This window comes from Vanessa cardui, chromosome 26 (genome assembly GCF_905220365.1).
Source record: "Vanessa cardui chromosome 26, ilVanCard2.1, whole genome shotgun sequence".
Lineage (NCBI taxonomy): Eukaryota > Metazoa > Arthropoda > Insecta > Lepidoptera > Nymphalidae > Vanessa > Vanessa cardui.
The window spans coordinates 5873217-5887755 of record NC_061148.1 but is presented as its reverse complement, the minus strand read 5'-3'; the positions used below and the strand labels follow the sequence as shown (position 1 = coordinate 5887755).

The 14539-nt window shown below is 33.8% G+C and overlaps 2 protein-coding genes across 2 annotated transcripts; both read left to right on the top strand.

Moving 5' to 3' along the window:
- Positions 1-6534: 6534 nt before the first annotated feature.
- On the top strand, positions 6535-8292 carry LOC124540665 (ionotropic receptor 25a-like). Its single transcript, XM_047118332.1, has one exon. It carries the CDS (start codon positions 6535-6537, stop codon positions 8290-8292), a length of 1758 nt encoding a protein of 585 aa, XP_046974288.1.
- Positions 8293-8461: 169 nt separating this feature from the next.
- Positions 8462-10279, top strand: LOC124540663. Its single transcript, XM_047118331.1, has one exon. It carries the CDS (start codon positions 8480-8482, stop codon positions 10277-10279), a length of 1800 nt encoding a protein of 599 aa, XP_046974287.1. The 5' UTR covers positions 8462-8479.
- Positions 10280-14539: the final 4260 nt, after the last annotated feature.

The window sequence follows — 14539 nt, the reverse complement described above, 5'->3', positions numbered from 1 at the left end:
GCTTCGCTTGATTAAAATAAAGAGAACTAAACAAATAATTATTTGATGTGGATTCCATTGATTTTTTATTATTTATTGTTTCAAAATGTTATAACGAACACACTGTACGCACCCATAAAAATCAAATATGGCCGCTCGTTGAACTGTCATGTTTATGTTTTTTTTTTTTTTTTTTTTTATTATTCTTTATTGCACAGATTAATCATGTACAAAGGGCGGACTTAACGCTATTACAGCATTTTCTGCCAGCCAACCCAGAATAGTGCAGGAGAGAAGTCAGTAGGGTGTGCACAGAAGTTAAAGAAAAATAAATACATAGCGATAGACACCTATAAATATATAAAATAATAATACAGTAAATTAATTAAATCAATGTTATACATAATATAATATAAAATACATAAATATACATATACATAAAATACATATATAAGTACATAAATATTTAACATATAAACATATATATATATATATATGAATCCAATTATGAGAATGGTATTGATGAAAAGACATCACGCGGTGTTGGCAAAGTGTTCCAAAGCCGGGCTGCAACTAGAGAGAAAGAGTTGGAAACAAAGCCAGATTTATGGGAAGGTATGAAAAGGGTAAGGTATTGAGAGGATCGTAAGGGCTTATTATGAGTAGAGGAAAGAAGAGAAAATTTAGAGGATAAGTAAGTGGGAGCATTAGGGTCGGTAAGAATGGAGTAGAGAAGACATAGAACCCGAGTATATCTACGTTCCCGTAAAGGAAGCCAGTGTAACTGTTTCCTAAAACGAGAAACGTGGTCGAATTTGCGTAAGCTAAAGATAAAGCGAATGCCAGTGTTAAGGAGACGATTAAGTTGTTGCAGGAGTTCTTCCGACAGATCTAGATAGCAGGAGTCACCGTAATCAAGAATTGGAACCAAGAGGGTAGTAACAAGCTGGATTTTAGTTTCCATGGGCAAAAAATTTTTTAAACGCATCATGGAATGCATAGTGGCGTAAAACCTACGAGAAACTTCTTTAATATGTTCCCCCCAAGTGAGTTTACTGTCAATGATAATGCCGAGGTCTTTAACACTACTGCTGAACTCTATTTGTATATTATTATATCTTAGACAGGGCAGAGTCAGAACATCTAGCTTAGCTAACTGTCTCCTGCTGCCTATAATGATGGCTTGACACTTGGATGGATTGACAGTGATACCATATTTAGCGGACCAAAGAGAAATGCGGTGGAGATTATCGTTTAGGGAGTTAATAGCCGCGGCAAGATCATTAACAGCAGAGTGTTCGTAGAGCTGCAAGTCATCGGCATACAGATGGTAGTGCGAAGTTAAAATTTTAGTGATGGCGTTTATAAAAACAGAAAATAACAGAGGAGATAATATGCCGCCTTGAGGAACACCGGCACTCACTTCGCACCAATCAGATTGTAGTTGACCAATGCGTGTGGATTGCCGGCGCCCTCGAAGATAAGACGAAAACCATTCAACAGTAGATTCTGAAAAGTTAGCATGGGAAAGCAATGCAAGAAGGAGGTCATGGTCTACTGCATTGAAAGCATTGCTAAAGTCAATTAGCACGAGCACTGTGAGTTGCTGGTTTTCCATGGCAATACGAATATCGTCCGTGACCTTTAACAATGCTGTTGTTGTGCTGTGACCTGGGCGAAAGCCCGATTGGAGTGGATTGAATAAGTCGCATTTATGAAGGTAGCAAGAGATTTGTTGGTGTGCAATGGACTCCAGGATTTTGGATAAAAAGGGGAGGATTGTTATAGGACGAAAATGAGAAGGTAGCGAAGGATTTGATATTTTAGGGAGTGGGAGAACAAAAGCCTTGCGCCACATCTCAGGAAATGTACTCGTGGAAAAGGAGAAGTTTACGATGTGAGTTATGGAGGGAATTAGAAAATTGAGGATAAGGGTAATCATAATTCGACTTATTCCATCGCAACCAACCGCCTTAGATTTGATCGAAAGAATGGTTTTCTTAACATCATCCTCCGTGATAGGAGAAAAGCTGAAAGGTGGGGAAGTGATTCTAGGCAAGCCATGTATTTCAGAAAGCGTTGAAAGTTTAGTTTGCAAGTCGAGGACTGGAGGTGAAGATTGAGATTGTTTAAATCCAATTGAGATTGGTCAGAGAAAGTTTGAGACTTGCCAATACCGAGGGTATTTAAAAATTTTAAAGCTTCCTCGGGAGAAGATTCACGTGTTTTGTCAAAGATATATCGGCGTTTGAGCTTTCTACACAACTGGTTGCAGCGATTCCTTGCAGCTTTATAAGCTGACCAGTTGAGAGCAGAACGGTCCCTCTTATACTTACGGAAGGCTTTATCCCTCTTGACTCTCGCTTTTTTTAAATCGTCATTAAACCAAAGGTTTGAATTTTTTTTTATTTTAACAAGGCGTAGAGGCGAGTGTCGGCCGAATAATTGAATTAATTTAGAGCACAGAAAATGTAACTTCTCGTCAATTGACGACAACACCTCTATCTGTGTCCAAGGAATAAGAGTAGCATCTTCCAATAACCTATCGAGATCTAGGTAACGGTAGCTTCGCAGCAGCAGCATCTTGGGTTTGGGCTTAGGTGATCTGAATTTAAAGGAGGCGAATATTAGATCGTGGTGAGAGAATTCCGGCGCTGAAACTGACCAAATTTAGAGACCAAGTCACCTTTAGACGCTATAATTAAGTCTAAGAGACTGTCGGGACCGTCGATTAGGTGGTGTGTTGCAGCGAGCGGTAAAACCTGGAGGTTAAAGGAGTCTAGTAAAAATCTGAGCTTAGACGACCGATAATTATTCTTGATCAAACAAGTGTTGATATCCCCCATTACAATAACATTAGTGTACTTAGGCATCAGATTCTCGAAGAGGGACTCAAGAGAAGAAAAATAATTGATATTGGGGGGACAATAGACCACTCCGAGGGCTATCTTGGTGCCTACATCTATCTCGATGAATAAATATTCAGATGATGCGGTATACTGGGAAGTTGATTGACAGATAAGTTTGTAAGGGATGTGACTTTTTAAATATATTGCAACACCCCCACCAGTTTTTCCGATTCGATCATTCCTGATTAAGATGTAATTAGGTATAGAAAAAGAAGTAGAAAGAAGAGAAGGTTTTAACCAGGTCTCGGAAATAAGAACAGCATGAATGGATGCCTGGTTAAATGTAGAAAAGAGATCGGAAAAATGACTTGGAACACTTTGTGCATTGATGTGACAAATATTTAAATTCTTACGAAAATGTGAGAATTCATTAGACAGTAAATCTCCAAGTAATTGAAAATTATCATCAGTACTAAGAAAAGATATGTCGTCATCATCATCTCTTGCAGAATAAAATGATTCAGAGCTTGAATTCATAATGCAAATACAAAAAAATATAATATACTAAATAAAATATATATTTATATAATAATATATTTATATATAACAAATATCTAAATATACTTATATGAAATCAAAGAATTAAAAAAAAAAAACTAAAATAAATCAAGTAGATTGACTAGACTAGTCATACACGTGTATGTTGTTGATTGAATAATCATAACTTTTAACGATCTATGATTATGGATAGCCTTCGATCGGGTCTATCTTAGATTTCTTCTATAATTCTCTATAGGTATAGAAGGGCTTTGTGCAAACCCATCAGGAACGTATCATTTGTGGGTAGTATTGCTTTAACTCTTGTATCTAACGGGCGTGGTGACCATTAGGAATCAGGAGGAATCTTCTAATTTAGAGTGGGGTAAATGTGTCTAATTGCATCGAAAGTCTGCCACATGTGCATTCCACCAACCCGCACTGGAACAGCGTGGTGGAATATGTTCCAAACCCTCTCCTCAATGGAAGAGGAGGTCTTAGCCCAGCAGTGGGAAATTTACGGGCTGTTACTTTACTTTAGAAAGAAATATATTTGATTTGATTTAATTTAAAAATATTATGTACTAAAATTTTAGATATGATATAGATTTAGTGGATTAGGGAGTATTATACATATTATCGATTCAATATTTTAACCCATATGCGAAATGTTTTGTTTGTCACAAACTAATCAACCGATTATGATGATATTTCCCGCACACGTTGCCATGGCAACAAGTCATACAGACCTTATACCCAAATTCGATTTGTACCTGCACGCACAGGCAGAAACTAGCTATTAGTAAATAGGCCAAAAAGAATGGTAATCGGTTTATTCTGGTGAATTCTGCTTATTGATAACGTTTAATGATGAAATAATCGTATTTATACTTAACCCATAAGAATAAATGTGAAAATAATTAATTATTCGAAATACGTAATTCTTAATTAATGACGTACAAACGTCATTAATTAAGAATTCTGATGTTTGAAAATAAAGATAATTAGGACGTTGGGTAAGTCGCATTTGAGTGAACAATTTCAATATGTAACTAAATACATGTGCTGTAAAGAAATGACGTCATTACGTAGTATAAAACAAACTCGCTTACCGCTGTCTGTCCCTATGTACGTATAGATCTTTAAAATTACACAACGGATTTTGATGTAGTTTTTTTAATAGATAGGGTTATTTCAGGGAAAGGTTTTTTAAATAAATACATGGACAATATAGGAAAGAAACAAGAACTCTGTAGTATATTTAGAATCAATATTGCACCCGTGCGAAGCATTTTATTTAAAAATAAAATGTATATTGTTTTGCCGACTGTACTTATTATGCACGCCTGATAAAAACAATATAAATAATTTGGCTTCGTTATCTTAAATCTGTGTGTATCAAAATGTTACTAGGTTCACTTTGATTTTTTTTTATTCTCATCATTCATAATTATATAAATCTAATTAATATAATTGTTTGGTAGAACTCGTTAATTTTTATTAGTACAGTGTAAAAAATCTTTTAGCATTAGATAGCCCATTCATTGAGAAATGTTAAAGACTAATGTAGGCATTATAATCTATACATATAATATAATTGGAGTGTCTGTTTTTATAATTAAAATAGCCCTTTTTTACTCAATGCATATGTATACACGGTACACCAAAATATAATTATATTGTTCCGGTTAATCTCTGGAACGACTGGACCGATTTTTACGGGACTTTCACTGGCAGATAACTGATATAATAAGAAGTAACTAAGGCTACAATAATATTTTTTTTTTGTTAAATTCAAAGCGTTCAAGGTTGCAGGCACAGCTAATATGCAATATGAACTTTATGTATTTAACGCGGTTCGCGAATAGCCTGGCTATAAAACGTACTACAAATAATCAATATAATCATAGAGCTACTATCATTTTTAACTTATTTAGCATATATTTAAAAACCGGTGTATTAGGTATTTTACTAAGAGTAATATATTAAATGTATATCTAAAAGTATTAACACAATTTGCATGTACATTGTACATATTTTATAACTATGGTGTAATAAAAACTATTTTACATTTCGTAGCGAACTATATGATTATAATTGCTGTTATAATCGCTATATTTTTTAAATTAATCTTTATAAGTCAGGGTTGCAGCACATATACAAATTACATTAAAAAAAACGTAACCTCATAATATTTATTTATTACATTTGGTTCTTGAATTATGTCTAAACTTCTTAAAATAGTATAACATAACAGAAGTATAGTTCTATTCAATGTGTCACAATTACTAAAATAAGAACAAAGCATGCACAAAAATGTGTTTTTTGAGGTTTGGAAAACACTGCCTATTTCTTAATTATGAGCTGCTTTTGAGAATTTCTTAAAAAATATCAATAACTTTCTAGCAGCGAGCTAGCCAACTAAAACATAAATCGGACTTTCAGTGTGTGCGTGGAGCTTATACTTCTTGATCACCAATATTACATACATATATAATTGTATTACTAACAACTGAGATGATTGATGAGAGACCGATGATTGCAGTTTCAAATCCAGGCACCACTATATACATATGTGCTTAATTTGTGATTATAATTCATCTCGTGCTCGGCGGTGAAGGAAAACATCGTGAGGAAACCTGCATGTGATTAATTTCATCGAAATTCTGCCACATGTGCATTGCACTCAATATAGTTTGTTAAATGACGATTCAAAAGTGTTTGTTTACAAGCACTTTTGAATCGTCTAATTAAACATAGTATATTTATTTAATTAAAATAATTAGATCCTTATAGTCTAAGAACTCAATTCGTTTCTTACTGATTGAATATCATATTAAAGTTGCAGTATTTTTAAGTTAGGTCTATGTAATATTATTTTGCCGTCAAACCATACGACTCAGCTATGCTTTCAACAAATCTTTCACATAAAATCGGATAATTATAAATAAAATCATTTTAAGTAATACATGTATGAATCAACACATAAAAGAAATTATCAACATCATCAACATTTATCAATTTACAAAGTAATCATCTATTGTCGTAATCGTATTCCACCCCAACCCTGATTTCCAAAACCGATAATATCAGTACATTAGCCACAGTTATTATTCAATTGCTGTTATTTAACACGAACGTGACAAAAGCCATGTCGATAAATAGCCTTATGGAAACGAATATACAATTAGATGACTGTGATGGAATAGAGAATCTAGCAAAAAGCGCTGCCAAAATAGCGTTCCACAATTTCAAATGGCACTATGTTACTTTGGTACTGCTAAATTCAGCAGTATCCTGCGGTGTGAGTGCGTTTCTCCAAGAATATAACAAAACCGCTATAGTTGCCAATGTCAATCTTAAACCGAGATATTCAGAAATAACAAAACAATTTGTTCTATTTGGACAAAAGATCGACGATGTGATTTATTTAATAGAATGGCTAGAAGACCATAAATTCAATTACATTGGTAAGTTTTTGATAATCTGCCAATCGAACGAGTTTAATGACTGTGATGAAACAGAAGCAGTTGAAATGTTATGGAATCATAAAATTACAAATGTTGTTTTCATTAAACACAAACCAAACTGTGGTGCGATTGGTTACACCTATGATTTTGGTCACAATTGCAAGAATTCTCCTCCAACGAAATTGGATAATTGGGAGAATTGTATACAGAACGGAGATCGTTGTGGAGATATGTTTCCGATTAAATTGAAAAATCTTTACGGCTGTCCGCTCGTAGTTTCGACGTTTATTCAAGTTCCTTACATGGACATCAGTGACGATGATCCGTCTGGTGCTGATGGTGATCTCTTACGTATTCTGATTGAAGCGCTCAATGCAACGCTGGTTATAATGACACCGCAATACGGTAACGGCTGGGGAAATCTGGACGAGAATGGAACTTGGGTGGGCTCTCTTGGCGACTTGTATTATGATTTAGCTAACTTCTCAATGACCTCTGCAAGTATTACTCAATCGAGGAACCAGGACTTTCAAATTTCGAATTTCTATTACACCATAACGTTAGGATGGGTAACTCATCCACCTGAACTGGAGCTGCCATACTATAAACTCTTAAGGCCTTTCAAAGTAGATACGCAAATAGCTTTTTTAGTTTCATTCGCACTTGTGGTTATCACAGTTTTGATATTTAAAACAAATATTTGCATCTATCTGTATAAGAAAATGAAATTTGGACGAATTCCCGATAAGGTATTATTTTCGTCTTGGGAAATATGTATGGGTCAGCCGATTTCACTATTCCCAGCAAATATGTCACTGTGTTATTTGGTGTTAATGTGGATTTGGTACTGTTTTCTAATGAGAACATTTTATCAAGTTCATTTGATAAATTCATTGAAAACTGATATATATTCGACTCAACTTTTAAGTATAGAGCAAGCTATTGAAGCCGAGTACCCCTTTGGTGGTGGAGCTGCCTTAAAAGATTATTATATTAATAATTCTTTAGTATACGATAATTGGCAACACATGGAAAGTAATCAATACTACACTATTATGTTAAATCTGACTGAAGGTATGAAATTTGTCTTAGCAATGAATTTAGCAACAGCTAAAGTTTTTCTAAAACAGCCTGGTAGAAAATTGCATATTTTACCCCAAAAAATCATTAATTGCCCGGCGGTGATATTTTTTAAACGATTTTCACCTTTAGTGCCGCCGATAAATAGAATTATCGAGCGTTTGGTCGAATTTGGTTGGGTTGATGTGATCTTCAGAAATAACACGGTGACAAACAATATTGAGAGGTCTGAAGACGTGGATAAACCAATCAAATTAAGTAATTTTACAGGTTGCTATGTAATTTTGTTATGTGGTTGGACGTTGTCGTTCGTATTATTAATTATTGAAAAGTACTACATAAAAAAACAAAACAGAGACTCTTTGTATAGAAATTGATTTCCTAAGTGTTAGTTAAACGGAAAATAATAAAGCACGATGAAAATATTATAGCCATTAGTTTTGAACACGTAATGTGGTAATCAGTTATTGATTCGTGTGAACAGTATATAAGACGTTAATGATGTAGATTTGTGCAGCTTTATTTTGCAAATAACTCTAGCTTGGACAATTTTGAAGATTAATAATGAATAATAGTTTGGATTTTATTGTAAAAGAGGAAGTTTATGCTTTAAAGAGGATTGGAGAAGTAGCTGCAAAAATTGCTTTTTACAATTTCGATTGGCGCTATGTTACATTGGTAATGTTTAATACAGTTCAGTATACATTGGCATTGGGGACATTTTTAAAGATTTATAAACAGTCCGTTATTATAAAACTTGGAAAAAATGTTCCTCGTAATCGTATTCCCGTACCACAGTTTGTGATATTTGGTCAAAGCTCCATTGAAATTATCGATACTTTACTGTGGCTGGATAAAATGAATTATGATAATAGCGGTAAATATATTATTGTATGCACTGTGAGTGATTACGAAAATTGTAATGAAAATCAAATATTTTCGACTCTAGCGAAGATTAAAATTATAAACGTTATATATATGAGAGGAGAAAGTACGGATGATTTTGTATCGTTTTCATATGACATTGTCCATCCAGGGAAATGTGTAAGCAGCGAACCGTATAACGTAGATGTGTCTGACAATTGCCCTGCCGACGAATGTTACAAAACAGTATTTCCAGATAAATTAAAAAATTTCAACAAATGTTCGCTCATTGTATCAACATTCGAGCAACCGCCGTTCATGTATCTGAGCAACGATACTCTAGAACCCTCTGGAGGGGATGGAAATATTTTAAAACTCGTAGCTAATGCTCTAAACGCAACGTTGGAAATAAAGTTACCTCAAGATGGAAATGATTGGGGTCAATACGATGACGGCAATTGGACTGGTTCATTAGGTGACGTTTTTAACGATCGCGTTCACGCATCCATGTGTTCGCTTCCTGTAACAGCTGACAAGTACGGGAATTTCCAAATATCCTTCGTATACAACTCAATGGATATAGTTTGGACTGCAAAACTGCCTTTACAAAAACCAGCTTGGCAGAAACTTCTGAATCCATTGCAAACCGATTTGAGAATCGTATTATTCTTTACATTTGTTTGTATTGTTTTCATTAATTCGTTAATGAAATTGAGCAAATGGCAAAGACTTCGAAAGATCCTCAAGATTGGACCTACAAGATTTAGCTTATTGTTTTATTCCTGGGCATTGTTTTTAGGAATACCAATATTAAGAAACCCATCAATTCGGCAGTTCCTGTTAGTTATGTACTGTTGGATATGGTTTAGTTTTGTCATTAGAAATGCCTATCAAGCAGCTTTAATAGGTTCTCTGAAAAAACACGATTACGAAGAATATTTTACAAGTTTCGAAGACGTATTGAAAGGTAAATATCCCTACGGCGGTCTAGGAAATTTAAGAGATTATTATGCTGACGATAGTTGTATTTATGACAATTGGGAAACTATGGAATTCGACCAAGCTTATGAGGTACTTGATAAAATATCAGAAGGAAAGTCTGATATCGTATTAGCGTTCAATAAGGAAATAATCGTTGAACATTTAATTGATTATAATGGTGTTCGGCACTTGCAGATTTTACCAGAGAAAATTGTAAACAGTCCAACAGTCATTTTCTTTAAGAAGAATTCCGTGTTAACTCAGCCGGTCAGTCGTATTCTAAGTATTTTAGTGGAAGCTGGATTCAGTCAGCTCATACACGCGAGATATTTGAGACACAAGAAGCTTTTATTTCAATTGGGAACGAGTCATGAGAATGTGCCGCTTACTTTAGAGAATTTTAACGCTTGTATGGTATTAATGGTTTTTGGTTGGTTCTTATCTATTATATTTTTTGTGGCTGAAGCGTATTGTGGGCGACTTCAAGACGATGAGAAACAACCGGATCAAAAAGATTAAAATTAAACTGATGGTTTATCGAAAATTTGTTTTTTGGAATTGTATTTTGAATCAATTATGTATTAATGTTTTCTGAAAAAACTAGGCGCTTGTGACATTTTGAATCTTTAGGTAGACTTGTGTTGTTACAAACATATAGAAAGGAGTGTTCGCTAAATATTGTCGTGTTAGTTTAGTTAAATATTTAATGTATGTTTAAATAAACGTGGTAGTTCTGAATGAGAATTTTATTTGTTTTTGTGTGGAAAAAAAAATAGAATTTATAGCGAAAATAATAAAACGAAAATAGACTTTATTCCTACAGATTTTAAGACCAATTTTCGAGCCTTAAATCAAAATTTTATGTTGTTTCTACCAGCAACCATTTAGTTTATTTATGGTCAAATTGCCTGCTGACATAGGCTTCGCTAGTTCATTCCACTTATCTTTTAAGTACATGCCATGAAGGTCCAATGAATAGGACAACATTATATTACACTGCAAATTAGTTAATAAATATATAGTATTTTTTTATCCATAAAGGTTTCCTCACGATGTTGATCTTAAACAAAGAAATCCAGAATTTGAATTTGCGACCTTGGTTATGATACGTGTAACAGCTCATTTTATAATTGTCAAATAATTTAATGTCATTATAATATTCGTGTCACAGTCAAATCATAAAATTCCGCAGAAATTTTTAACTTTGCCCTTTCATAAATTTAAATATAGATAAAGATATCATTCTGTACAAAATGATCCAGATGATAGAAAACCGTGGAATTAATACTTGTTGACTTCCAGGCAGGATAAATTACATTATATAATTATAATTAACTAACATGACTGTATTGAAAAAGAGTAACTAGGTACTGAGTTTCTTGCCGGTTCTTCTCTTAAATCTTACTCTCATACTGTAAAAGTAAGATTTTAAATGAACATGGTTATTTTTATTACTAAAGACATTAATTTCGGAACATTTACTATGTTTTTTGTTTTTGTTCGGTGGAGCTTGATACTTCGACATTATCTACATTCGTATCACCGAACAAAAATAAAAAACATGGTAAATATCCCGAAATTAATGCCTTTAGTATACTGTATAAATAAAAAATTTAACACAAAGATAAACAGACTTTAAACAAAACACTGTTTTAAAACAAATGAATATGCACTAAAAAGCAATAGAAATAATTGCGTATTCAACATACTTTTTAGAGTCCTCCTAAGTTAAATGAACTAGTAACAAACATAAAAAAAATACAGACGAATTGATAACCTCCTCCTTTTTGAAAAGTATCAGAAATCGGTGTTTTGTAACGAATTCTTCTAATAAACCAGTTTAATTAGGTCCCGACACATTTTGCATATCGATACAAGTATCTCTTTAGTGTTCAATTTGACAAGTATCATTTATTGTTACCAATCAAGGCGAGGAGTGTTGATTGGAGACAACGGCTATGATGGTCGCTCGGTTACTCGTGGAATATCGAAGTGTAAAAATAGCAACTATTTTGAATTTTTTAATTTGATTCTGATCATATATTCGATCGAGTATTTAATTAATTATGGCAAACAAAGTATTATTGTTATGTGTAAATACTTATCTATACATATAATAACATTAGAGTGTCTGTTTGTTATTAAAAAAGAGCCTTTTTTAACTCAGTGCATATGTGTATACGGTGCAGTTACAAAAATAATAAACAAAACAATTTTTTGTCTGTCTGTCTGTCTGTTTGTTCCGGCTAGTCTCTGAAAGGGCTGGACCGATAGTTTAAGCTACAATAATATTTTTTTTGTCAAATTCAAACGCGTACAACGTCGTGGGCACAGCTAGTCATCACTATTTTACAATTGAACGAAAATTAATATAGATTTGATAACAATTCCTGGTTTGCTAAAGTCTACTTCACTCACAGGAAACGGTCTATATGGGCAAATTATAAGTGTAACGTCACGCTATAGGCAAAGCCGAGCCGAGTCGAAACAAGCCAGCCACGCTAGCCAAGCCAAAGCCAGAGTCCGCTATAGTTTTCTTTGAAAGTACTTACTTGGAGGTATACAGCACATTTTTGTTCACAATTATTGCAATAGTATTTTAAAACATAGGAGGGGGCGATGCTCTAATTTTAACTTCGTATTAGTATATCTCGAGACTGGGGGTTTGATCCACATGGTTCCAAGGCAATTTTTGTTGTATTTAAAGATACCTCTTTAACGATACCCCACTCGATGTAGTAAGTCGAATTATTTGTTTGAATTAACTTTTCGCTGTTTCGGAGGGTATTATTTTTCATCAGTATACATCTATCCACCAATTTTCATGGCAATCGGTGCAGAAACGGCGGAGAACGACCCACGACAGACATGTCGAAACTATAAGGGTTCCTAGTAGACTACGGAACCCTAAAAATATGTTTAACATGGTAGTTGTTCCGCTTCATGGCTAAATTGTAATTCATACCTTTATATACGTATTTAGAATATCATAATTTCACGTATATTATGTAATTACTGCATAAATCATTCTGTAAATGCATTTTTATTTTAAGTCAGTATTATAGTGCATTAGAAAGCGATGTAATGTATAGTGGTAGATATCCAATTACATTATATAATAATTTAAAAAAATGTTATATATAAAAAATGCAAATAGTTAATTATTTAAAAATCTTTAAAATATATTTTACTTGGTAGTAGGGCTTTGTGCAAGCCCGTCTGGGTACCACCCACTCATCAGTTATTCTAGCGCCAAATAACAGTACTCAGTATTGTTGTGTCCCGGTTTGAAGGGTGAGTGAGCCAGTGTAAATACAGGCACAAAGGACATAACATCTTAGTTCCCAAGGTTGGTGACACATTGACGATGTAAGGAATAGTTAATATTTCTTAGATCGTCATTGTCTATGGATGATGGTGACCACTTACCATCAGGTGGTTCATATGCTCGTCTGCCAATTTATACCATAAAAAATGCACATATTTTTTATTTCGTGGACTTGATAATGACACCTGGAGGCAGTGGCAGATTTATAAATTTGCCGCTAGTAGGCTATTAAATTTTTGCCGCCCTTACTGATTTTTTTTTTAATTCAATACGTTAGTTTAGTTCCCAATCCTATTAATTACATTTATTCTGAAATCGGCGTTTTTCCGTTATTATAGTTACTAGATAATTTTTGCAACCCGCTATGTAATGACGAGTATACGCATTACGGACGTTATGTGTATTACATATAATTATAATTATTTCTGTAAGATAAAAAAATGGGCTAAATCTGCCGCCTTATGCTCCAGCCTACTTAGCTTATTGGTAAAGTCGCCACTGCCTGGAGGTAAATATTCAGCTGCCCGTAGACGTACTGTAAGTAATAATAATCGTGCCCAAACTCGCTAATGTATTACGTATTCAATATGTATTATGTAAAATTATATTGATTTATTAAAAGAGAGAAAGAGGTCGATTTCTGCCAGTTCCATCTACTGTTCCAAAAAAAATGAACACACAAAGTCAGTTTTCCTTTACCAATATTAAAAAGAAAATTGAAAAGAATTGAATCTAATCATCTTCACTTATATTATAAATTGGAGAGGAACTCAGTTATGCTTTCACAGTTAACTTAACTACTAAACCGAATTCAATAGGCATGAAGACCGCCTTACCCCCAAAAAGAAACCTGTCGTATTATTTATTAATTTTGAAGATATTATTACACAGAAAACAAGTTAAAATTCCTTGTAGTACTTATGTTTAAGTGTTTTCCGAGTTTGATAAATGTTCTCGAGAGTCACTTAAGATAAGACATTGTTACACTAACGTAAGATATTTAATAAAGTAACGGCCTCTTACTATGTCCCAATACTGGGCAGAGGCCTCTAAAAGCAGAGGGCTTGGTTGATCTGTAATAAGCGATACATAGATTTGTCAGAGAAAGAAACGTCGTTTTTCTTCACCTCTGAACATAAGATTAATTTGGACCTATTTGAAGCCGCAATTGGTTACAATCCAGTTTTCTGGTACTATAAAGTAACTACTCGTAAATGTCCTGAGGACTTCTCTAATCTATAAGCTGTCTTCCATTTGTCAATCTATTATTTATAGTTTTTGCATATTACGTTACGATACTGCCTTATTTATTGAGAAGAATTCGCCTGTGGTTTAGTATTATGTTTTTACAATAATGGACGTAGTAATCATTATATTAACAAATTAAATAGACTATTCAAAATCACGAAGTTCTGCTTTGTGTTCTCGTTCACTAATCAAATCTGAAATGT

What these genes read in the sequence shown, in the direction of transcription:
- LOC124540665 (XM_047118332.1), top strand. Translation starts at nt 6,535, where the DNA reads ATGGAAACGAATATACAATTAGATGACTGTGATGGAATAGAGAATCTA.
- LOC124540663 (XM_047118331.1), top strand. Translation starts at nt 8,480, where the DNA reads ATGAATAATAGTTTGGATTTTATTGTAAAAGAGGAAGTTTATGCTTTA.